Genomic DNA, 25,971 nt, shown 5'->3' with positions numbered 1-25,971 from the left:
TATGTCCCTCCCTGAAACCAACCTCTGAAAGCAAGCACAAGAGCCTAAGCACCATGCCCCAATTACAATAAACTCCACCATCCAAAAAGTGCTCCTCAACCCAACCACCACCCTTTGCAACAAAATGCTCCTTCAGCTTCTCCACAACCTTGACAAAATCAAGGTCAACATCCCCAACCAAAAGGCTAGGGCTAGCAGCAACAGCATCCACCAAAGTGGAAGCTGCAACACCAAGCTCCTCATAAGCCTTCAGCTTCAAACTCAACCCCAGATTCATATTTAACACAAAAATAGGATACAAAGTGAGGAAAGCAAATTAATTGTTTGAGTGGAAAAATGTGATCATAGTTCTTCAATCAATCAACCCACTCATCATATCGCTGGAAATCCTCCTCCTTGAAGGGAAACTTCTCTGGCCATTTACACATTTTTCAGTATCCGCAAAATGGTGATGTGGTGAAAAAATTTAGAAAAAACAAATACAACCAAGTTTTCAGCAAATGTCAAGCAAAAAGTGGAACACAAGACTTTAGCCCATGAGAGACATGTTGAAATCAGTTGAGAAGTTTAGCACCAGACAAAATAACTCTTTTGCATTGCTTGAATTGTTCTAAACCATTAACAATATCCCTTATTTCAGAGCTTGAATAATGAGGCAAACATCACCTCTGTACACAACCTATTCATGATACAGATATGCAGAATTTCATATTTTAAAGTTCTTGAACTTGCTACTTCTATATTTAAACCAAGAATATGAATATGTTTGAATCATTCAATTTTAAAACATCATTTAGGAACATAAACCCCCCCCCCCCCCCCCCCCCCCAGCGCTTTCTAGTAGGAGAAACAGGTACCCCTATCCCAGAAAAATATTCATTATGGAAAAAGAAAGGGTTGCCATTGCACAAAATATCATATAAATCTTTGGTACTGCTTCACAGCTCTCAGCATACTGTGTATCAATTCAGAAAGTCAGCAATCAGTATTCCAAAGCCTTCTTACAATTAGGCACCAACAAGCCTAAAAGTATATAGACCTCGTAACAAGGAACATGTCAACTAATCGCGTATAAAAGTATATGTAAAAAATATACTAATGTGCAGACTCGACGGAGAATATAAAGTACTGGGGATTCGTATTATGAGGGATCAACCTAATCTTAACAGAATTAATTGATAACTTCTGACTTTCAGCGACCAAAGTAAGTTCTACTCTAAAACAACTAGATGAAAAAAAAAACCTCACTTTCTAACTGAAAACTAGAGTGTGGTGTTCTTAGAAAAAGACAATAAAAATCTGTGAAAGAAAAAAGAAGATACTTTTCAACTAGTACTTATCAGAAATTACTTGTAGGTGTAAAATGTTCATGTCCAAAGATACTGAAAGCACCACATACTGTTACTCCAAATATGGGATGAGGACGAACGTGTCTGCATTGGCAATCTTGTGATGCATCTGGGTTCTGGTTGCAGAGCTCTGAACACAGTACTCTCAGTTTAACTAGTCAGCAATTGAGTCAAATGTTTTTTTCCCATTGCCCTTGTATGACATTACATCTAAAACCTCTATATCAAGGGGTCAGGGTTTATTTGCTCTTATCCTGTAAATGCAATTAATTGTCTACAAGCAAAATCAAAGCATGAGTCCAAAGAGGTAAAACTAGGAACTATGCTCTCAAGTAAACTTTAGACAGATATATTATAATAACAATGAACCTGTCCACGGAGCAAATCACGGATATATACACCCATTGTAGTCATTAGTCCATTAGATTCAGGAGAAAATTCCTGTAGTAAAGGATCATAATTTTAATATGAATAATAACTTGCATAGCACTTTCAGATGGTATCACAAGAATAGATGATAATTCAAGAAAGCTGAAACCCAACACGTAAACTATTATTCTTAGAAAAAGGACCATTTACGCACAAAATATAAAATAAATAATAAAATCTTGATAGATTTGTTTAAAACTTCATCTGGCACACAAAAAATATTGACAAGGCATGCTATTTGCATAGTTCCATATGAAGCAACTATAAATAGTGGTTAGCCAAGTAGAAAATAGAATATTACAAAAAATTAAAGGTGTGTGACATCAAAGTTCCAGCACCTTGATCAAAATCCTTGTAGATAAAATCCAATTTGAGTCATGGGGAAGTACATGTTAATCCAAGAAAGTCAACAGTCGATTTATTTTAAGTCAAATAATGAAGAAAAAAACAAATATAATTATTAGAGCACAGTAAGAAGAAAGAGACAATAGATCAAAAACCTAATAAATGTCATTGGACGATAGACTTCTGGGGCTATAAAGATAATAACCATATCCTCATACCTCATCATCCTTTATATATGGTTCAAACCAGCTCCATAGAGTCTTTGGATCAGCAACGTATCTCAGATAGAGAAATCCAACAACCAAGAAACTTGACATAGACCTAAAAAAAATTAAAAAATGTAGAAAAGCAGCTGAAGAAAACCTCTTATGATGATGCCAGGTAGAATACAACCAAACCATCCATTGTCTCATTAAACAAAACTCGAGATCTAGAGAAGGAAATACAAGGTGCAAGTTGGTGCCTTCCTAACATTGTGAAAATTAGAAGTAAAAAGGCAGAGATGTTATTGGTTCATTGAAAAAATCATTGAAGCATATGATCCTATGATCTATCTACTATCTCCTGGTCTTAACTATCTTACATTGGAAATTCAACAAACCCACTAACACACTCAACTCAGACTCAATTATGATAATTTAAGATATATTATACAACAAACAAGTGAAATCATATACAAACAAATCAAATTGTATCATGAGTCATGAGGATTAATCTTCTCTTGTCTTGACACACAAGATGGTCAATTATGAAGGTAAGTATTAATTCATCAGATCCTACAAATATAAAATTGTGAAAAAGATCTTCATGCATAAAGCAAATAAAAACTGCATGCACAGACACAAATGCACCACAATGAACACACAGTTATTTCACTTCTCACCACTTAAACCAGAAAAGTCCCCTATACATTTTCAAGAACCTTTACATACCGCTCCTATGTAAGGAGAATCAGGGTGTTTCAATAGCCCATGCATTTGTTTGACAGTGAGCTTCATTGTAAAGAACTTGTAAAGAAGAGAGCAAGAAGTTGAAGGACCACGACAATTCCCGTCATCAATGGTTCCACGAGATCAACTTGATTGTAGATCTCATCAATAACTTCATGGTATGTTTTTTAAGCGATAGAGCTCCTTGAAGTAATCGGATGACAGAATATTCATACAAAGGACTTTCTTAAGCAAGGACTCAATTGGCCTGCCAGAAGTCTGTATCTCCATGATGGGTCACAAAATAAGTCACTAATCCCCAAGTTACAAATTCAAAATGTAAACTTTCAGCACCAATATGAAGTCACAATGCCATTACTACACCAAAAAGAGAAAATAAGTGTGAAAATTCAAAATAACAATTACAATGATGATGGAATAACAGTAAAGTATATGAAATGAGCAGGAAACAAAAAAAAGCCTTAGTTTGAGTACACCTATTAATAAGAGAGACAAAGTTACTTAATTTCAAAGCAGAAAGCTCTGCTCATTTGCTGCAAAAATTATAACAAATAAGGGAAACTGCAAAAATGATAACCAAGACCTTATGGCGCAGCAGAACAAAAATTCAATAAACAGAAGGTCCACAATATAAGCAGCAAGTCCATCAGTCTATTTCCCCTCATGAGTCAAAATTTCAAGAATCAATATCACCCACAACAAGATCATTGCGATCACCACCGTAAAGCACGAATGGTTAAGTACAATTGATTATCCAGATTTAAAAAGCGTCTCGTTTTAGAGACAAAGGCAACAAGGGTCCACAATCGAAATTAGCATTTTCAGGACTTTAGGGACATCGTTTACAGAATTAACCAGAATTAACCATCTCATTTTAGGGACTTGAAAACTCGGAAAGGGGAAGCCTTTAGGCACCCCAAGAAGGCTTAGCCCTCAAATTACCATCATCCGAAAAGGGACAGCGACAAAGGCAACATGGGTCGGCACTCGAAATTACCAATATCGGGACTTAAGGGACATATTCATCATCCGGAAAGGGACAGCGACAAAGGCAACAAGGGTCTGCAATCGAAATTACCATTATCGGGACTTAAGGGACATATTCATCATCCAAAAAGGGACAGCGTCAATCAAAATTATTATCATGATCGGGACTTAAGGGACATATTCATCATCCGAGAAGGGACAGCGACAAAGGCAACATGGGTCGGCAATCGACATTTCCATTATCGGGACTTAAGGGACATATTCATCATCCAAAAAGGGACAGCGTCAATCAAAATTATTATCATGATCGGGACTTAAGGACATATTCATCATCCGAGAAGGGACAGCGACAAAGGCAACATGGGTCGGCAATCGACATTTCCATTATCGGGACTTAAGGGACATATTCATCATCCGAAAAGGGACGGCGACAAAGGCAACATGGGTCGGCAATCGAAATTACCATTATCGGGACTTAAGGGACATATTCATCATCCGAAAAGGGACCGCGACAAAGGCAACATGGGTCGGCAATCGAAATTACCATTCTCGGGACTTAAGGGACATGCATATTCATCATATCATTATAGGGACTTCCATACTGAGAAAGGGGAAGCCTTTAGGCACCCCAAGAAGGCCCAGCCTTCAAACTACCATCAAGGGTCTGTAATGGAAATTAGAATTCTGGCGACTTTAGGGTCATCTTAGCCATCTCGTTTATAGGGATTCCAAGAAGGGTCAGCCTCAAATGTAAAAAGCAGGGACAGAGGCAACAGGGTCCATAAGGTAATTAGAATTCTCGCAGAGACAAAACCCTAAATCAGAAATTGAAGAAGGGTTACCTCTCTTTCTTTCCCTCTGTGATTCTTGTTCACGCCACATTATATCCAACGCCAACCGGGAAAAGGAAACCCTAAATCAGAAAAGCGAAGAAGAATCCGTCGTCATCGGGCACCAAGAAGAAAGAAAGAAAGAGAGGGAAAGAGAAACCAAACCCCTCTGTGGAAAGCCAAACACGTTAATCTCAGAAAGAAAGAAAGAAAGAAAGAAAGAGGAAGAGCACGAAGGTTAACCCTCTCTGTTGAGAAGCCATGAACAATAACGCTTTCCCTCTCTCTCTCTCTCTCTGGGATTCTTCTTCGCGCCATCTTCAACCGTTCAGGGACAAAAGCAACAACAACGCTTTCAATGTTGTGCTTCCAACCGCTATATTTTCTTTCTTCAAACTCAACTCCACAAGACAAGTGTTTATGTATATATAACGTTACTTTGCGTAAAGATTAAGCACAAAATAACATAAGCGTGTCTGTCACGCGTTAGAATAAACGCGTGAGACTTGTCTCTTCTTTCTATTTCAAATTAAAATCCTTTTTTTACTTCATATCATATGCATCCATTATGTAAAATGGTTTAATTAATAATATAATAACAAATAATTTCACGTTCAAAATAATTTCTTAAACTCAACAAAATATTATCTTTTTAAACAGAAAATAAATTAAAATTTGAAATCAGATTTTGTCCACCTCAACAACTATGAAAAATATGTTCATATGTTTGGATAAATCAATGTAAATTCTTTTTTTAGCAAGAAACTATCTATCTAAGTAAGAAAACACATTTTAAAAATAAGAGAAAAAGATGATGCACCGATGGTGTAAAGTTTTTACACTGTCAGTCAATCAGATTTCAAGAATGTGTCACGTCAATTAATGAAATTAAATAAAAAGAGAGATTTTCTCACATCTTGAAATCTGATTGGTTAACCGTGTAAAAAAACTTTACACCGTCAGTGCATAGAAATTAAACTCTTAAAATAAATAATAAAAAATATACAAAAAAATAATTTTATAAAATTAAAAAAGGAACTTTTAAATAGCAAGTTGAGTAAACCATCTGATTAAATAATTTTATATAAAGATACAATGGATAAGACCTGTTTCAACAGTTGAAGGAGTCCAATGAAGTAGTTGAATTGGGTGTTGAATATTCAACATGTTGAATGTATTCAACATAGTTGAATGAACAGTAACCGGTCTCACTTAACACACATGACAAAATCTCATTCGTTATTGTAATTTCCAGATTTTTATCTAATCATAATTATTTAGGGTCAATTATTTCGTAGTAAATGAATTTTTTTTCACCAAAATTCATCATTTTTTTCTGCTTATAAATAGAGACTTGGTTCATTTGATTTGGGCACAAAAAAAACGGCATTTTTCTCCTCTAGTTTGTTTGTAACTCTAAACATATTTTTAGTGAAATGAATCCCAACAATAACCCTTTTAACACCCAAAATTCTGTCAATTACTCTTTCAACTACCAAAATCTCAACAACTACACAATTCAAAATGAATCTTCCAACCAACGAGGTCCCCAAAATATACCAAGTTATGGATTTTCTCCAAATTTCATCATGCCGTCATCTAATCCAAATTAAAATCAACATTATGGATCAATGATGTCTTATTCATCTCAAACACCCCCTTGTCATTCTTCTACTCCAATAGAAAATGAAAATGTTTCAAATGTTGGACTTGATGAATTTCCTGAATTTTCTACATAAATGGGTCTTGGTGAAGCCACTCCAAATGTTCCGAGCGCTCGTCATGAAGTCACTCCAAATGCAAAGGATTCAGCTCCTACTCGCCGGAAAAACGCCAATTGGACCACTGAGCAAAATTTGGTTATAACTAGTGGGTGGATTAAATATGGAACAGACAGTGTTGTTGGGAGAAACAAAAAAAGTGAGGCATATTGGGGTAAAATTGCTGATTATTGTAATAAGTATTGCTCATTTGATCCTCCCCGTGATGGAGCTGCGTGCATAATTCATTACAACTACATGAACAAAATACTTAATAAATGGATTCACGTTTAATATAAGAAATTTCCATCCGTTTAGGGAACGACTATTTTTCGTTGCTAAATCTACCAGATAAATTATTCTATCACAAACTACTCGTTTGTATTTAGCGACGAATTTTACCTGAAATAATCATAAAAATTGTGAGTTCTGTAAGAGTTTCAACAATTAGGCTCAAGTAATGGTCGGAAAATGCATGTAAAATACTATATAATTAAGAGGTTTATCAATCTCGACACACTAGAATCTGACTAATCCTTAAGCAGATGGTCAAATACCAAGCAAAAAAAATTCTCCCACTTAATTAAGACCCAATGAATAGAGTCTACCATACGAAGGAACAATAATGATATACTTACACCTCATTTTTCCTTCACTTTATTTTTACCTACTTTTATTTTTATCTCTCATCTTATCATCTATCACTTCTTATACATTCTCTTTCGTACTTTTTCTTTTTTTCCTATTTCTCTCTTCCTCCACCTATTTCCACCTCATTTTTTAGGTGTGAAAGAATAATTATTCTATGAAGGAACGTTTAGAAAAATCAAACACACAATTACACTCAACATCTCCCCCTATCAAAGCATAACAAATCATGTAAAATACCTCCAAAAAGATATTCATCTTCATGATCACACACCTCTCATTTCACTCGAAGATATATAGGAAAAATTCACTCAAACAATTTGTAATCGCCTCATAACCTAATTGTCCACAATTAATGTCGTTAAGTCTTCTCCATGTAGAGAATTCCTTTTAACTTTGTCATCTTTGGGTCCACGAAGCTATCTCGAGGGTCTAGTTCGATGAGGAATACCCTATGTGCTTCTTTGCCTCACGATCGAGGTCCATAGTTATTGTAAATACAACCCATGTAACATTTCCTAGTTGAACACGATCGTGATATTGGGTACTTCATTTTCAGGTGTTTTAATTTGTTGACATGATTGCACCTAATATGTTCAAAGAAGAATGACGGATAATATTGCTTGTACAGTTATAGGAAGTTGCACAATTAATCACTAAATATTTACGGTAGCTTCCGATTTTTCCACTTTCAATTGAATGTATCCTCCTCCAACTTGAACTTCTTCATTTGCGAACCCTACTTTCAATCAAATGTACCCTCCAACTTGAACTTCTTTATTTGCGAACCCTACTTTCAATCGAATGTACCCTCCAACTTGAACTTCTTCATTTACGAATCCTACGAGGGTTCCCCCAAACGGTCTCAATCGTCGGTATTTTATTAAACCATAAACCTAATCTCTAATGTGTGTCGGGTGAGCTCCCTTGATCTATTAGGACCCTTTGAACATCATAATCCCCAATTCATGCAATGTTTACCTTGGGTTCGTCCTGTTGGGGATTTATTCCTTCAAAATCCGAAAGCTTGAAAGTTATTTCGAACCATCTTTTCATATGTTTATTAGGGACGAATCCAAAAAGTTATTGTCGTGGGGGCAATATATAGACTATTAGAAGTGAGAGCACTTTTTACCAAAGGGACACAAGTGATGTCATTTTTTTTACCAAAAGGGTCATAAAATACCACATTTTTACTACTCAAATGACAGCATTTAGCAATGTGTGACACAAGTAAAGAGATCTTTTACCAAAAAATTATAAAAAAAACCACATACTTTTACTACTTAAATTTTTTACTAATGATTTTCTTTTTTCAAAATCAAGTAAGGGCATCTGCCCTTACACTTTAATACTTGCATCCGTCCTTGTGTTCATAGGATGTTGACCGACTGGCTCTTTGAAGTCGAACTTGTAGTCTGACCCGGTGCAACCACCCGACAATGCAGTGTTGGATATTTTATGGATTAGCTTTAATCATTTAGTTAGATTGTGTAATCCTTGAATTATTAATATACTATCAATTATTGGAAACTAATATTAATTATAGCACTTAACCACTTGATGGATATGACTATTGGGCTTTTCTGATGAGTAACTCGTGATGGGTTGAGTTACTTATTTAAGCCCAGTTAGAAGTCTCTGCTCTCATTTGATATGTTATAAACTTGTATCCCCATTAGACAGTTAACCTAACCTACCCTACAGACTTATCAAAATAGAGAACAATTTTCTCACACGTATTAGGATTCGTTCAAGAACATGGACTCTTGGTACGCAAATATTATAATTTGATTATATGTGTATATATTATTGAACATGCTATAATTTCATATCTACATCTTGATCTAGGCTATCCTTATAAATTACCAGCATGTAGTTGATGTTTCCCATTAGATCCTTTTAATTTCCATCCATCTTTTCCAATCTTACTATTTTATTCTCATCACATCATTTATTATAGGCTTAAATGGTCAATTGGACCCTGAAATTGTAAAAGGAATCAAACCTGGTCCCTGTAAATTTTTTGCATCAAATTTGGTCCCTAAATTTTTTTTTAATCCAATTAAAGATAAAGTGTTCCAGACGGTGATGTGGCTTGATTTTTAGCCTAGTCAGCTTTTCCACGTGGCATTTTAATTTTTTTAATAAAATAATTCCAACTCATTTTTTTTAATTCCAACTCACGACCATGGAGGCAGAAATCGAGCGGTTGCGTGACGGCGAGGCGGAGATGTGGAACGTCGCAGAGAGAGAGAGAGAGAGAGAGAGAGAGAGAGAGAGAGAGAGAGAGAGAGAGAGAGAAGGATTGAGGAACCTTCGTTGCTCACCCTCATCGCCTTCTTCGTCGTTCTCGCTCTCACCGTCTGTGTTCTATGTTCTTCCACTCTAAGGTTGAAATTGAAGTTCAGGATGAATAGTCAGGGCTTAATTGGGAATTGTCAAATTAGATTATGGATTACAATTGATTTAGATTAGGTGTTTTTTTAAGTTATTAGGTTAGATTAAGTTTTTTTTTAAGTAATGAGTTTTAATAAAACAAAAAGATTTGGAAATAATTGAATTAAAAAAACGAAAAAGCCACGTGAAAATGCTGAGTGAGTTAAAATTCGAGCCACATAACCATCTGACACACTTTGTCCTTAATTGGATTAAAAAATATTTTTTAGAAACCTAATTTAATACTGAGTGAGTTAAAATTCGAGCCACATAACCATCTGACACACTTTGTCCTTAATTGGATTAAAAAATATTTTTTAGAAACCTAATTTAATGCGAAAATTTTAGAAGCATCGAGTTTAATTTCCTTTATAATTTCATGGCCAATTAAGCATTTAAGTCTTTATTATATCTCATTTATTCTTCTCCGCGCTAGGTGGAGATGTATTTAATATGTGAATAGAACAGAAAATCATAAGGTATTGCAATTGCAAGTTCCCCTTTTAATTTCATTCTCTTCCCGCATAAAGTTAAGATGACTCAAGATAACAAAGGTACTCATAGAACACATCACATATTCAATTTTACATGTAACAAAGACATCAAAGCCTTTGCTCTTTTATTTATCATCATTATTTATTACTTCACAAGTGCCGGAAAGACAAAAGTGCACATATCAGCACACATGTCTTGCATACAAAAAGTTCCCCTCTCTTAGATTCTAAGCAGAGGCTCTCCTCTGAGACTGCTCACGGGGTGGAACCAGAAAGTTGAACCTGTTGTTGTTCTTAATCTGCTTCGCCTGATCCCTCTCCAAGTTGAATGAATTCTGGATCACTTCCAACGGCATTGCCTCAAACGCGGACGCAGCACCTGCAAGTTTCGCCATCCAGGGCATTTCATGGGTCTTGAACGAGATGTAATTGAACTTGTCGCTCGTGGATCTTGCAGCAATAGCAAAGTTTTGTGGCACAATCAGCACCTGACCCTCTTCAAGCTCTCCATCGAAGATTCTGTTACCTTTGCAATTCACAACTTGAATCCACGCTTTTCCCCTCAATGCGTAGATAATGCTGTTTGCGTTTATATTGTAGTGAGGCACCACCATAGCATTCTGCACCAAAAACAGAACAATTGAAAACAGAGCAATTGAAAAACAGAGTAATTGAAAACAGAGCAGTGACTATATGTTTGAATACCCTGTTGATAGAACCATGCTCAGCGCTGAGTTTGATCCACCTGAGAGCTGGGAAATCCATGCTGGAGATGGTTTTGATGCGACCAGCTTGAGGGTTGTAGAAGTCAGGTGATGAGGATTTGCCAATGTTCATGCGGATTCTCATGGTGCAGATGGTTTCCTCAAGGCCATTTCGCCTGCTTCCTCCTCTGCTTTGGTGGCGGCTTGGGCGGTCCTCCTCCTCATCTTCCTCTTCTTCGCTGCCTCGGCGATGTGATTGCCTCTCTGGTGGGGTTATGACGCTGAGGCCTCCTTTGACTCTAACAATGGCTCCCTTGTCCTGCTCTTCGTCCTTTCCTTGGAGCTTGTGAACTATGTCCCTGTCGATGTTCAAGGCATGCTCCAAGAATTCTCCGCCGAAGCCACTGAAAATGTTTCCGCCTTGGTTCTCTTCTTCCTTTCCTCTCATCTCCTGTCGCTGGTATTGGAGGAACTCGTTCTCTTGATTGCCAGATAGATAGAATCTCTGTCAAAAACAGATAATTGCCAAAAAAAAATGTTACTGTTATATTGTTGGTGAAAATGTTTTGGAAAAAGAAGGAGAAAAGAGATAAATCCTAAATGTCTATCCAAGAACAATAGAATATCTTTGTTTCTATCTAGCTTGTTAAAAGATTTTTTCTCCAAGTCATTTTTAGCAGATTAAATAACTTTAGTAGTAAAATATGACTCATAGTAGATCGTGCACCATAAAATTGTCCATAATATGTATATAATGTCATAAAATATAGAGGAAAATGAGATATATGTAACTCACTGCATGTGATGCTGTGGAGTTTAAAAATTATGATTGTTTATACAGTTTTATGACCATGTTTAGACTATAGTGTTCAATAATAGAAAAAAATGTGAATGAAAATAAGATATAAAAAAGAGTGTAAATGAATCAAAAGTGTTCACAGTTACTATAATCTATGGTCATCACTTATAGAGTTATCATGATATAATGGTGAACTTGCATGGTGAATAAGCCAAAAATGAATCAGGCTTGGAGTTATTAATGCAGTAATGCATGCATGGTAAGTACTAAGTAGGTAGCTCACCCTAGGCATCTGATCAAGCTGGTTGAGGTAGCTGCTGGTGTCCATAAGAGAAACAGCAATAACAGGAGTTTCTTCCTCATTGTACATCCAGAAAACAACACCTGGAGGCACTGCGATCACATCACCCTCCCTGAACCGGTTCACCTTCTGGTGCCTGTCTCGGCGCCCCTGTTGATCAGATTCAAATGGCTCTTCAACAGTCTCAGGACAACCTGGAAATATCATGCCAAATATTCCACTACCTGTTCCACAACAAAAAAACACAATATCAGTTAGAAACATAACATGTTAAGTATAATACGCTCCTAATGTGTTAAAATTAATTTACAGAGAAATCATTTTTCAATATGTGAAAAATAGAAAATTTGAAGTGGATGAATGAATGAACCTTGTTGGATGAAAATTTCCTGGGGGGCATTGGAGTAGGAGGGTCTTTCAAGGCCATTGCGGCGGAGGGTGCAGCGGGAGAAGGCGACGCCAGCACACCGGAACTGGTTGTTGGTGGGGTTCCATGTCTCAATGAAGCCAGCTTCAGACTCTATGCGGTTATCTGGTTTAAGTGCATTAAGGCGTTCAAGCTGGCACTCGTTTTGTTGTTGTGACTGCTGTCGGATAGCGAAGCAGCCACCGAAGAGAAGAAAACAGAAGGAGAGTGAAAGCACAAGAAGCTTAGCCATTATTAATGAAGCTGAGAATGTTTGCTTGTTTGGTGTGAAGCGGAGAACCTGAAGGGTTGGTGATTTATAGGGGAGAGAGGAGGGTTGAGGAGGGACACGTCATAGAGTGTGAGATGCTGAACGTTAGACACTCTTCAGCTTGCATGGCTATGGAAGCTTTGTGTGTTACACCTCATCTTGTGTGACAGGGCATGTGGCTTCAACATGCTGGCAGCATCTTCGTAATGAAACAGACCAAGCTTGTTTAATTTTTGTTCTGTTCTGTGTTGCAATTGAAATTACCTGAAAACAGTGGTGGGGGACCATGCTTTCATTAGCTGAAACCCTGATTTTCATCAAACACGTATTTGTTTTCTCTTCTAACTCTGATCCACCCGTGTGCACTAGCTACTTCTTCATTCTCACACCTCACCCTTCGAGAAAGAGTAATGTTACTCACACACCTCTCTTTTGAGGTGTAAGAGAGGTGAAATGATGAGAGAGATAGGAAGAAAAGAAAAAGTAAGGGAGAGAAAGTATGAGATGTGATAGATGGTAAGAGGAGAGAGATAGAAACAAAAAGAGGTGGAAATGAAGTTTTTAAAAATGAGGTGTATATATATCATTACTCATAAAACTTGCTTGCTTGTTTTGCAATAATGTTTTGTTTCTAGTGGAAAATGAATAATTCACACCTCTCCACCTCTACCTAGTGAGAGATATAAAGAAAAGAGAGAAAATTGAGAGATATAATAAGTTATGTGATATAAATAAAAGAAAAACAAGAAGAAAAATAAGTTAAAATGAGATGTGAGCGAGAATAAAGAATGTGAACATATCATTTTAACACTTTTGAGTGGTTAACGTATCATTAATGTGCTATGTTTTATCTTATTTATCTACACCTCAATTCCATCCACACCGCATATGACAAGTAACCACTTATCCCAAAAGCTTAATTTGTTGGGTAAGGATTCCATAAATGATTTTATATTATACTTTAACAGCATAGAGATTTAAGTAGAAAAAATGAGAAATATTAGAGATTTTTTTATCAACCAGTTTTTTAGGGTTTCTTTTATCCAATCTAAGGATTGATTCATAAACTTACACTTGTATGTCCTTGTTACAATTCTTGTTCTTCTAGAGAAATTGAAATCTTAGCATCTTTGATTTTCAGGTGGTTATAAGTTGAATACTCTAGATGCAGTGGTGTCCACTGTAGGTGAAGAATGATGAGACGTGTACCTGTAAAAGATAATCTAACATCTGACGCTCAAGTTAGTTTTTAGATTAGAGAAAAAATCTTAAATTTAAAGAAGAACTCAAAGTTAGGAAATGAGTCAACTTATGTTTACGAATGATCAAACTTGTATTTAGAGGTTAAATGCTTAATATTTGAAATTTATTACCATTTGGATTGTTAGTTTGACTGACCAAAATGAAGCTAAAATATTGTGGCCCAGATAAAATGATTAACCACTTTTGACCGAGATGAACACTCTTAGCTTGAATTATGATTTCTTCACACCTCATTTTGAGGTGGTGGAAGGAGGTGGAGGAGGAGAGAGATAGGAAGAAAAGAAAAAGTATAAGAGAGAAAATATGAGATGTGATAGATGATAAGAGGAGAGAGGTAGAAACAAAAATAGGTGGCCGGAAATGAAGTGTTTAAAAGATGAGGTGTGTATATATCATTACTCCTCTTAGCTTAGCTGATACAATCTTTTTTTTTGTAGATGGCAATTTTTTGTTGATGCTTGCCAAAACAATTTCATTGCATTTTCTTCGTTAAACGTGTTTCATGATGATATTTGTTTTTATAAAGTTAACTTGATGCTTCTCTCTTAAACATTTTAGGAAATCCTTTTTGATTGCACGAACCCTTGTTTTTCTAATAGTGATTTATTTTTCGATTATTATATTATTACGTAAAATTTCCCATTTTTTAAGTGTAAAAATAACTTATAATAAACACAATTGAACAAGCCCAATAGATGGTTAATTAATTCAGGTTGTATAAACATGGTTGGAACATACCTGAAATTGAACTACACTAACTTGATACTCATTTTGCATGTTCAGATTGACAGGGAAACACTTCACTTACAGTACTTAAGGGTATCGGAAGAATCTGAATCAATCATTTATAGTTGAGTGTTTAGTTTTTTTTTTTCGAAACATTAGTTGAGTGTTTAGTTTACACAGTAATAAATTAAATATATTTATTTCATTCATGGGAATTATAACATTTCATCATATCGATTCTTAGTGCAAATGAATTTTTTTTTATCTTTCATAACCTAACTTGACTAACATAATGTTTCATGATGGGTCTTATATTGAAATTCTCTACTTCCTTGTGAATCTAACTCTACTGGTTATTGAGTATTTTGATATTGTTGAATCTCTTTGTTCAATTGAATAAAAGTTCAATACAACTAAAGCAAAAGAGCCACATAAATTCTATAGTTAAGCCGACAAATCCTATATATATATATATATATATATATATATATATATATATATATATATATATATATATATCTTCTTGGCAGAAATGTATAGTAAGAAGAATCGTTCTCCTAAAATCACTACCCATGTTTGCATACATGATCGTTGTCTCTCCATACGCATGTACTAACTATACTCTTTACTTGTAACTTAACTAACAAAGTGGATCAAAATGAGGGAAGTATAGGGAAGAACCGCATTAACAACATAAGGAACTAGCATGAAATCATAGAAGGATTGAATATCATAATCCTCAGGATAAAACTCCTGCAAACTACACATTCGGAGAATGTAATCACCCTCGCAGAAGGAACTACATTAGTTATTACAAGATATGGACAAGGACAAAACATAATGCTAGCTAGAAGAAACATGCCACCCGTGCTTTCCTTATTCGGTATTTCTCTTTAGGCTAGATTCTTCATTCTTCTCTTTTGTGCTATCCACTATTTTGGCTTCATCATGACCATCCCCATCGGTTGCATTGACTTCAGGAGTGTCAGACTTCAGTGGCAGCTTTGGATTCTGAGCTTCAGATTCACCACCTTCAAATCTTTCAGGTCTCTCATTAGGGTTTTGAACAGCTTCCGCATCATGCTTGGCAGGGTCAGCATTTGGAGGTTGTTGTGCCCCAGATCCTTGAGCAGCTTCCAACTCCTCATAATTGGAAACTACCTGTTGCAGTTCATCATTAAGATACAAAGCCTCAAAAAGTGTCACTTCATCATTTGTAGTGCTTTCCACAATCTCCTTGATGACAGAGAGTGATTGCTTGCACTTATCCAACAAGCTCAAAGCTAAATCTTCCTGCAACCAAACACAAATATTGAAATTTCTATCAGCAAATATAATTCTTATCGATATAGTGATATAATAATTCTCTAACATTTACTAATTGGATAACATGGGGAAAAGGAGGGTGAGGGCAATTTGTTTTTCTATCTACACCCTATCTGCATAAGAATAGCATTGAAAAGCAAGCAACTTATTCAAGAGTTCAGGTAAACATCATGAAGTAGCAAAGAAAACACCAATTCATTAAGGTAAAGGCGTAAAGCTGCTTTCTTCAAATTCGAAAAAATTTACCTTCAAAGGTTTTGGCTCTGCCTCAGAATTTAATATGCTAGAGAGCAACTCAAGACTGTTTCGAGCAACCACGAGATGCTCTTTCTTCTCTTCAACTGATACGGGTAGGTGGTTAGAAGAGAATGCTGCAGAGCCATCCAGAGCATGCAGTCCTGCTTCAGGAATCGGGTATCTTTCAGGGGGATCTAAAGGGTCTTGATGTGTATATGACTCCAAGGAATACGGAACAGCTGCTGAATTTCCTCCTCCCATGTCAAGTGGTTCACCTCTTCCGTTCAAACTCTGCCATCAACCAGGGAGGATATAAGATCAAATGAATTTGACAGAGAAGGATGCAGAAGACTCCGTCACAGTATAATTTAAAAATAGAAGGCATCACATCATAAAAGTAGAATGTGAAGCACCAGATAGTTATGTGCATGAAAATCAATATTCTGTAAAAGATAAGCATGAGAAAGGCTATTTTCACATAGTACACTTTTGCAGACAATATCGAAAAGCTAAACATAACATAAAAAACAAGTGAGTACAAACTGGAGAACATAGAATGCAAATTTAACAAGATGCCTTGGGTGCGGGTATGCAAATTCAACATTGGCTTTGATGTCAGAATCAGAAATCACAGTATACCAAAAACCATACACTGCATAGCTAGCAGATATCTAGATTCTATCATAAAAGAAATGGAGAGATAGGGAAAGCTGTAATCATAGTATCCAACCTTAGTGAATGAAATGAAAATGTTCTGGACATATTTGCGATCAAAAGTGCCTTTCAAGATCAAAGGAAAATTTACCACCATGTCATAAAACCAATGATGCTTTATAGTACTGAATGTCCGGAATCAGCGCTAATGTTAAGATGGATGAGTGGACATGCAGTAGAAATCCTAGTAAGAAACTTTATTAAATGGAGGATACCCTAATAATTAGAGATGCCATAAAAAAAACACTCAGATCTAAAAAAAACTAAATACTTATTTTCGACAAAGGCATGGTTTGATCCAATATTCTTATTGATCTCAGTTCCAGCTAAGAGAAAATGGGTAGAATTGCATTCAATAGATTTTCCATATGAGAACAAGACTAATGGAAATCCGGGTAAGAAAGTTGGTTAATGAAGGATAGACTGATAATTAAGCGGACCATGTTTAACAGAGAAAGGTTTTGTAGTTTTTCAATTTCACTTAAGTGAATTAATTTTAATATCCTCTCATAATAGTTCTAACTAGTAACTATAAGGTGAATTCTGCAGATTTTCATTTTGCCCTGTTGGTTTGATCACAATGAACATACATAGATACAGATTTTATATTGATCATGATCATCGTATAATCATGATACACATACATAGATCAGCATATTGATCATGCCCTGCTGGTTTGATCACAATGCACATACATATAAACTCTCTCTGTGTAACACACACGGTAAACATACTACTATAGCTAACATATTGTAACACCTCATTGCCCTGTGCCATGATTGAAAAAAGGTTAAAAAAAGTCAGTGATTCAGTTGTTTCCAAAATCAGATAAACAATGATTGCAATAACATGGATGGAGTTATGCTTTTATAGCAAAAAAACAAAAAACAGAACAAAACAAAAAGACAAGATCACAAGAGAAACAAATAAGAAAACCTTACCATATAAGTTTGACGAAACACAGGAAGATAAGCAAGATCCTCAGACTCACCCCAAGCCTTAACCAACTGAAAAGCCCTTCTCCGATTCTCATGATACGCTTCCACGTTATCAATCAACCGAACCATGTCCTCAAGAAGCTTCTCAGAAGCCACTTCAGAGAACACCTTCTCACAGTTCATAGCACACGTTTCCAGCAAATCAAGACTGAGTCTCTGAACAACAGGGCTCTTGTGATTGATCTTCCTCTTGATTGCCTTCACCACCTCCGAACCGTTGAACTCGTCGCTGTTGATCATCCCGCATATCCTCAGATTCATGCCCCAATTCGGCTCCTCCAGCGTCTCCAGCGTGGCTTCGTCGACCATCTTGGATTCCGGCGTCGGCGCGGCGAGGAGATCCTTCACCTTGCCGGACACGATCCGACCCATCTGGGCCCCACCCGTCTTCAACCTCTCGCCGAGTTGAGCTAGGTTCAGCTTGTCCATTTCTGTTCAGACAAAACAGTTTTTCCTGAAATTGATGAACCCTAGATTAGATGAAGGTTGTAACTGTAGAATGAAGAGAGTGGAAAGTTCAACTTTAGAAGATTCAACTGAATATGAAAGAGAGGGATTTGTGAGTGTTTGATGATGAATGATGATTACGTGGCTTGATTGGAGCCTTGTGGTGGTGATGGATTATCGCGGACGTAGTGAATGGTTAAATTGGTCTCGAAAAGTGTTGATATTGAATACTAAGAAGTTTGTCTCTATAGAAAGAAATACACACTTTTGATGTTGTGTTAAATATTGGACTTGACCGATGTTGTAGATGACCATAGTGACTAAGTTGACCGACCTTTTATCCAAGCGATTAAGTATATGAACTTATCAGTATCTTGGGCCTGTTTGGTTTACCCGTTTTCTGTTTTCATTTTTAAAGAAAATAGAAAATTGAGTAGAAAATGTGTTTCCTAGACACTTTGAAAATGTTTTCATTGAAAATATTTCCTATAAGCTTGAAATTGGAAATGATAAAATTTCGTTTTCAATTGAAAACGCGCGGTGGTAGTATTGTCAATAATAAAGTTTTATGCTAAAACCGTTTATAATTATCAGTAACTACCACGAGGTCATAGGTTCAACAGTCAAGTTCATCACTTTTTATTGTCTGGGTCCTATTATTGATACCTTTTGTGTCCATCCGTTACTGTAAAATTACATTAGACAAATAGATCTTCCATTTTGTTTTCAACCCAGATCCATATAATTCAACTTCTCAAACTCCACCAATTATCCTTTCAACCTTTCAAAAAAAAAAAACCAATTATCCTTTCAAAAAGAATTGCACCAGTTATCATTTGAATATAATTCACATGATTATAACAATAAAAAATGTTAAAATTACCGTCGTATGTAAAAAAAAAAATTAAAATGAATCTAATAATTTGTTTAAATAATATACATTATACCAATGATGTCAATAATTAGATTCCTTTCAAAAAAATAACAGATATATAGATTATGTATTCTTTTTTAGAATTGTCAGAATAAACATGTATTTACATTTTTAGTTTTTGAAAATAGAAATTCAAAACAAACACATTTTCTATATTTTGAAAATTTAAAAATAAAATTTGTTTTCAGAAAATGAAAACTAAGAATGAAAATAGAAAATATTTTCTCAAACTAAACAGGCCCTTAAAAATAAAATTTGTTTTTAGAAAATGAAAACTAAGAATGAAAATAGAAAATATTTTCTCAAACTAAACAGGCCTAACATTTTCAAAAACCTATTTCACAATTCATTCATTCTTATAGATAGGATTACTAGGTTATGGTTTGCAATGGGTTCGCCACTGCTTTTTAGTGTTTAAAACAAATATTAGTGGGTGGGATTAATGTTAGTAATGAATTATTTTATTTAATTTTCACGTCATTTTTCTCTCGCTGTAAATAATTCTAATCTATTTGGTTGGAGAGAGTGAGAAGATAGTATTGTTTTGAAAACCAGATTATTATAGTTGGTTCAATAGGTTGGATGAAAATTAGTTAAGTGTCCGGTTGTTCTGTTAAAAATATGAGTTAATTCTCAAATTCGTCTCTGTCTTTATTTTGCTGTCTGAACTAAGTCTCTCTCGAAAAAGTTTTAGCAAAAACTCATCTTCTTTGTAAATCGTTTGGAGCAAGTCCTCGCCAAAACTCATCTCTCACCCTTTAATTTAATTTTGTTAATTTAATTTAAATTTCTGATGTGTTATTTATTTATATTTCAAAAAATCCATGTCAGCATACTTGACCCAGTCACCGTGCCATTTCATTACTCGCCGGAGCCCGAGCTCCCGCGATTTACAAAGAAGATGGGCTTTTGCTAAAAAATTATGGGGAGAGACTTAGTTCAGACAGCGAGAAAAAGACATGGGCTAATTTGAGGATTAACCTAAAAATATTGTCTAATCTCATAAACGATGATGAAGAACTTGTCCAAGTCAAAAGTCAATTTAAACCAATCCCTTAATTTTTAGTTTCCAAATTTTATACTTAATTAAATAAAAACACAATAAATAGGGTCTTCTTCTACTGCATAGGAATTATTCGGTGATGCTGCAAAAGAGCACTTGGGACTCATAGACAAGCTCTCCCTAAATGAGAGAAAAGTAATTATAAACCATTGTTAGCAACAAAAGGACCTCTACACCAATTTAAAAAGTGGCTCTCAACGCCTTATCACAATCATCACAATGATGGCTCAAAGTTAAATGTCTCAAACCATCCAAGCTATGAAACAATGGTAAGGAAGATGACCATCGTCTGTCACTAGCCTAATAGCGGATCACCCTACCAGAAAATGATGCAAAGTTCTTAATTTTTTCTATGCCCTCACATGCAACTATGTATAGAGAAAAGGGGGGAATATGGAGAAGGTTGAAGAACTTATCAAAACGGAAGAGAAATATGTGTGCCTTCTCCTCAAAATGCCACGTTTCTGACCTTGCACGCATATTCGTGCAGCCTGATGCCGCACATGCGTGCATACACTGACAGCTCCGACCTCTTTTCGTAAAATGACATGTGTGGCTTCGTTAACCGTCAGATTGAGCTAAAATTGTGATATATTATTCACAACACATAGATCTCCAATCTGACCAGTCGGATCTTCAAGAAAATATATGTGCTATGAGACACATGCCACGCAATACACAACTCTCAACTTCCATCAGCTCAAGTTCTAGTCATTAATGCACTTAAGGGCCTTCATGAGCTTTGTAACTCCTCTCCAATAGCTCTTTTTTGGTCTTCATTGCTCACTTCTGAAATCTCCTAGCCTTTATACTTCATCAATCCTTTGTTATTCTTCATAAATAGGATTCCCTTGACAAGATAATCACCCTTAAAGTACCTTAACTTAGGGCTGCACATTGAACGCATATGAAGCCATTCTTTGTAACCTAAAACCTCTTAAACTAATGCATATAATGCCATGAAAGTTCATATTATAAGTTACAAGATTCTTACCAACAATGCCCCTAATTCCTCTAAAAATCTAGACCAATGACTTAAATGCAAAAAGACTCAATTACTATGGATTAAAATGCAATAAAACACTCAAAAAGGACTAATATGCAAATGATGACTCTAAAATAATAAAAGTCCTAAATGCAACTAAAGACTCTAATTAATTAACTAAAAGTTAATAAAAACTAAGAAAAAGATAAGAAAATAAAGGTAGAAGTATCATATAAATTTATATCATCATACCACTACACTCAACGACAGCTTGTCCTCAAGCATAAAACTTAAGGGAGCTTGTCCTAAAGCACAAAACTAATCACCTTTTCTTCAGCTGCTCAAGCTTCTAACCACATAGATACTTCACTTAGAAAGAAACAAGGTCAATGTACAAAACACAAAGTGAAAGGTTAGCACAAGTGAGAAGAAATCACTAAACAAGAGTTCACCAAATTCCTCACATATTAAGCACTCATCTCACCTTTTGGGTGCTTTAACATACAAGTACAAAACTTCAGCCATGGTAATCAATCAATTCAAAGTTAGTTGCAAAGTAGCAAGAATCTGAGAGACTTCAAAAAGGTTGTAACTTTGGCTAGGGTAAAGGTGGGGAAGCTAAGAAAAAGGTAGCACAAGGGCTCTCAAAATCATTTTTGGGTGAGTGACTTTTCTTTATTCAATAAAACCTTAGCAGAATGTTAAGACTTTGAGACTCCTTCCTTCTTTTCAACTTTCTTTTCTTTTTCTTTTTTTAATTGTCAAGGAACTTGCCTTTCTTTTGACAATTCAGCTAGCTTTTTTTTTTCTTTTTTTTTCTTTGTTAGGAAGGAAGTCCTTTTATAATTTTACCTGCTCAAACAAAACCATGGGTCACTCACCATCTACACAATTCACCATAGTTTGAGGACCAAGAAAATTTATTCAATTTAAATGCTCAACTTGGGCAACTAGGGGAAAAAGTGTAATTTACCAAAAATCTTAGGCTTCAAAGAATTTCCTACCAAGAACTCAAGCATTAAGCAACAACCAATATGCATTTCAAAACAGAGCTAAGTGTGTGCAAGCATGTTAGAAATAAACTTTGAGACACTCAGCACTCAAGAAATATGTTAGGGTGTTATAGCGGAACACTCTTTTTCAAGAACTCAAGTAAAGAGTGGCATGCACATGCCCACAATTAAAGAACATGTAAAAGTATCATCAACTTAAGATTCATGAGCAGCCAAATAAAACTGAATTCATGCTCACCCATGTGCTTCAGACAATGGGCAAATCCTTATCTCTTGCAAGAACTCTAATACCCACGTTGCTAACTTCAAAAACAAAGAGAGGACAACACATATTCCAATGGATTTGAACGAAATTGAGGAGCATTTAGATGAGATTTCAGAATGAATGATGCACCAAGAGGACCAGTGAGTTTCTACTGATATTCCAGAAGGCAGAAACGTGATGTTGCGTCCGCAGAACTGGATGGAGAAGACGAACTCGCCAAGCTCCTCTGTGGCAAGGTCCATTGTTGCTTCCGGGCGAGAGGTACGTCACTTCTTGCTCACCATGAGTGATTCCCTCTCTGATACTGGTATAGCAAATTGCAATAGACGATTCTGGTTACAAAATGTGGAATTGGAAGCCAGAAAATTTTGGTCTTTGGGGAAAGAAATTGGTGTTGACTTTATGGGTAACCATGATGAAATGGTGGAAAAACTGATAGAAATGGAGAAGAGGGACCACAATGGGATTGGGGAAGGCGATCCATTAAGATTCTCAGTTTCAATGTGAGGGGGTTGGCCGGTAGGGTCAAATGGAGAGCGGTGAGAGAAATCGCAGTAAAGGAGCAGTGGAAATGCTACTGTTGCAAGAGACAAAATTACTATCTATTGATAAAATAATTTGTGGCGCTCTTTTGGGTGACAGGAATTTTGAGTGGAAGGCATCTCCATCCATCAATAGAGCGGGTGGACTGCTATGTACATGGCGCAAAGGGGTCTTTAGACTCCAAGAATGCATTGTGGATAGGAGCTTCATTGGGTTATGTGGGTTTTGGGGGATGAAATAAGACCCTGCATTATTATTAATATTTATTCTCCCTGTAATATGTTAGGGAAACGTAGGATGTGGACTGAAAGCTTGGAGTGGAGGGCTAATTCGACAGTAACTCTCTGGTGCCTAGCTGGTGATTTCAATGTGGTACGAGCGGTGGAGGAAAGGAGATGTGTGGCGGAGTTGAGTGGCCAAGGGAATGTAGAGATTGGAGAGTTTAACCAAATTCAATATGGAGCTGCTAGATATACCTCTTATGGGGAGGAAATTCACCTAGTTTAGACCAAATGATCTTTCGATGAGTAGGCTTGATAGGTTCTTGATATCTCATGATTGGGCTGTGAATTGGCAAAATTGTACTCAATCTGTATTGCTAAGGGATGTATCTGATCATTGTCCCCTCCTCCTTAGGAATGTGACCCAGAAATGGGGGCCTAAACCAGTCCGGGTGCTAAATTGTTGGTTTTAATGTCCTTCTTTCGGGACGTTTGTGGAGGAGTTCTGGGCACAACAACGGGTGAGTGGATGGGGAGCTTTTATTCTTAAAGAGAAGCTCAAATTGTTAAAAGCAGCACTAAGAAGATGGAATTCAAATGTGTTTGGTGATGTGAACGCTTCGAGAAAAAGGATTATTCTGAAGTTGAATGAGCTAGATGTGAAAGCTGAAATTGAGGGGCTAAATAATGAGGAGCGATCAGAAAGACATAATGCTATGGTGGAATTCTGGCGGGTATCCAAGCTGAATGAATCTATCCTTTATCAAAAATCACGAGTATGATGAGTCAAAGAAGGGGACATGAACTCTAAATACTTCCACTCCTTAATTAATTGGAAGAGGAAATCTGATTCTCTTGTGGGCTTGCTTATGGATGGAAGTTGGGTGGAGGATGTGAATTGTGTTAAATCTCAAGTAAAGAATTTCTTTGAGGAGAAGTTTCGGATTCAACATGGTGGGAGGCGACCGTTGCTCGACGGAGTGTCTTTCAGTATGCTTTCAGAGGATGATAATCTTGCCCTCTGCGAGCGGATTGATATGGATGAGATTCGAGCGGCAGTGTGGGATTGTGAAAGCAACAAAAGCCCTGGCCCAGACGATTTCAACTTTAAATTTATCAAAGCTTTAAGGGAAACCTTGAAGGCGGATATTCACAAAGTTGTGGAAGACTTTTGGGCCAATGGTTTTTGGCCGAGAGGAAGCAAAGCATTTTTCATTGTTCTAATCCCCAAGGTGGACTCTCCTCAAGGGCTCAATGAGTTTCGGCTTATCTATCTTGTTGGGTGCCTTTACAAGATTGTTTCCAAAATATTATCTCGCCTAGGCTTATTGATGAGAAACAGTCAGCTTTCTTAGGGGGGTCGGAGCATGCTGGATGGAGTGGTAGTGGCAAATAAGATTATCCATGCAGCATTATTAGAGAAGAAGCCATCTTTCTTATTAAAACTTGATTTTGAGAAGGCATATGACAATGTGGATTGGGGTTTCCTGATGTATATGATGAGGAGGATGAACTTCTGTGGTAAATGGATTAGTTGGATCTCTTGTTGTCTTTCTTTCACTTCTGTATCTGTGTTGGTGAATGGAAGCCCTAGTGAGGAATTCAACATGGAGCGCGGTATCAGGCCAGGTGATCCACTTGCACCTTTCCTTTTCTTGATTGTGGCAGAAGGGCTTACGGGGCTTGTACGCAGAGCTTTGGAGTTGGGAAAACTTGTTGGTTGCAAATTAGGAGCATCAAATGAGTGGAGGTGGAGGTGGAGGTGGAGGTGGCGGTGCTCCAATTTGCCGATGATACAATTCTTATGGGGGAGGCCAATATGCAGACAGTTCTGACCTTGAAATGCATTCTAAGATGTTTTGAATTGGCGTCTGGTCTAAAGTTGAACTTCTCAAATAGTGGATGTGTGGGATTATGTGTGCCGATTCATGATACCAGGATGTTTGCCTCTATTCTTAACTGTAGAAATTCCTCTCTTCCTCTAATTTATCTTGGTATACTAATTGGCGGTAATCCGAGGCGCGCTAATTTATGGCAACGAGTGCTTCGCAAGATGAGGAGGAAACTCACGGGTTGGAAGCAGAAAACTCTTTCATTTGGAGGGCGGTTATGTCTGATCAATAACGTTCTCAGTGCACTACCTTTGTTCTTCCTCTCATTCTTCCGAATTCCTAAGGGTGTTGTTAGGGAGACTAGGAAGATATTTCGCACCTTTCTTTGGGGTGGATCAGAAGGGGTGAACGAGGTTTCCTGGGTAAAGTGGGAACTTGTTTGCAAACCTAAGGAAGCGGGAAGTCTTGGCGTGAAGGATTGGGAGTTATTTAATTTGGCTCTATTAGGCAAGTGGCGGTGGAAATTGCTATCAGGTAGCAATGATTTGTGCAACAAATTAAAGTCATTTGGGCAAGATATGGTAATAGGGAAAGGATGTGGAGGTTTGATTATCGGCCTCGTAATTCTATTTGGTGGAAAGATTTATTCAAATCTTGCTTCGAAGCTGGTGACGGGGTGTGTTGGTTCGATG

The 25,971-nt window shown here is 36.6% G+C and overlaps 2 protein-coding genes and 1 pseudogene across 3 annotated transcripts; all 3 read right to left on the bottom strand.

Annotated features, from left to right (window-relative positions):
- Positions 1 to 832: 832 nt before the first annotated feature.
- LOC130730531 (pre-mRNA splicing factor SR-like 1) lies at positions 833 to 5,291 on the bottom strand (annotated as a pseudogene).
- Positions 5,292 to 10,458: 5,167 nt separating this feature from the next.
- Positions 10,459 to 12,694, bottom strand: LOC130732646 (legumin A-like). Its single transcript, XM_057584656.1, has 4 exons — positions 12,406 to 12,694; positions 12,018 to 12,259; positions 10,937 to 11,440; positions 10,459 to 10,851 (listed from the first exon to the last, which is right to left on the bottom strand). Exons 1-4 carry the CDS (start codon positions 12,692 to 12,694, stop codon positions 10,459 to 10,461), a joined length of 1,428 nt encoding a protein of 475 aa, XP_057440639.1.
- A 2,692-nt stretch (positions 12,695 to 15,386) lies between these two features.
- Positions 15,387 to 18,690, bottom strand: LOC130730530 (TOM1-like protein 2). Of its 2 annotated transcripts, XM_057582564.1 has the most exons (4): positions 18,565 to 18,690; positions 17,920 to 18,430; positions 16,274 to 16,555; positions 15,387 to 15,994 (listed from the first exon to the last, which is right to left on the bottom strand). In XM_057582564.1, exons 2-4 carry the CDS (start codon positions 18,403 to 18,405, stop codon positions 15,578 to 15,580), a joined length of 1,185 nt encoding a protein of 394 aa, XP_057438547.1. In that variant the 5' UTR covers positions 18,406 to 18,430; positions 18,565 to 18,690; the 3' UTR covers positions 15,387 to 15,577. The 2 variants fall into 2 exon arrangements, with proteins under 2 accessions (XP_057438547.1, XP_057438546.1); XM_057582563.1 differs by lacking the exon at positions 18,565 to 18,690 and having other exon boundaries at positions 17,920 to 18,545.
- Between the last annotated feature and the right edge of the window lie 7,281 nt (positions 18,691 to 25,971).

Source organism: Lotus japonicus, chromosome 1, assembly GCF_012489685.1.
Source record: "Lotus japonicus ecotype B-129 chromosome 1, LjGifu_v1.2".
In the NCBI taxonomy this organism is placed as follows: domain Eukaryota; kingdom Viridiplantae; phylum Streptophyta; class Magnoliopsida; order Fabales; family Fabaceae; genus Lotus; species Lotus japonicus.
The sequence above is the reverse complement of the archived record's forward strand: the minus strand, read 5'-3'. Positions and strand labels throughout refer to the sequence as shown.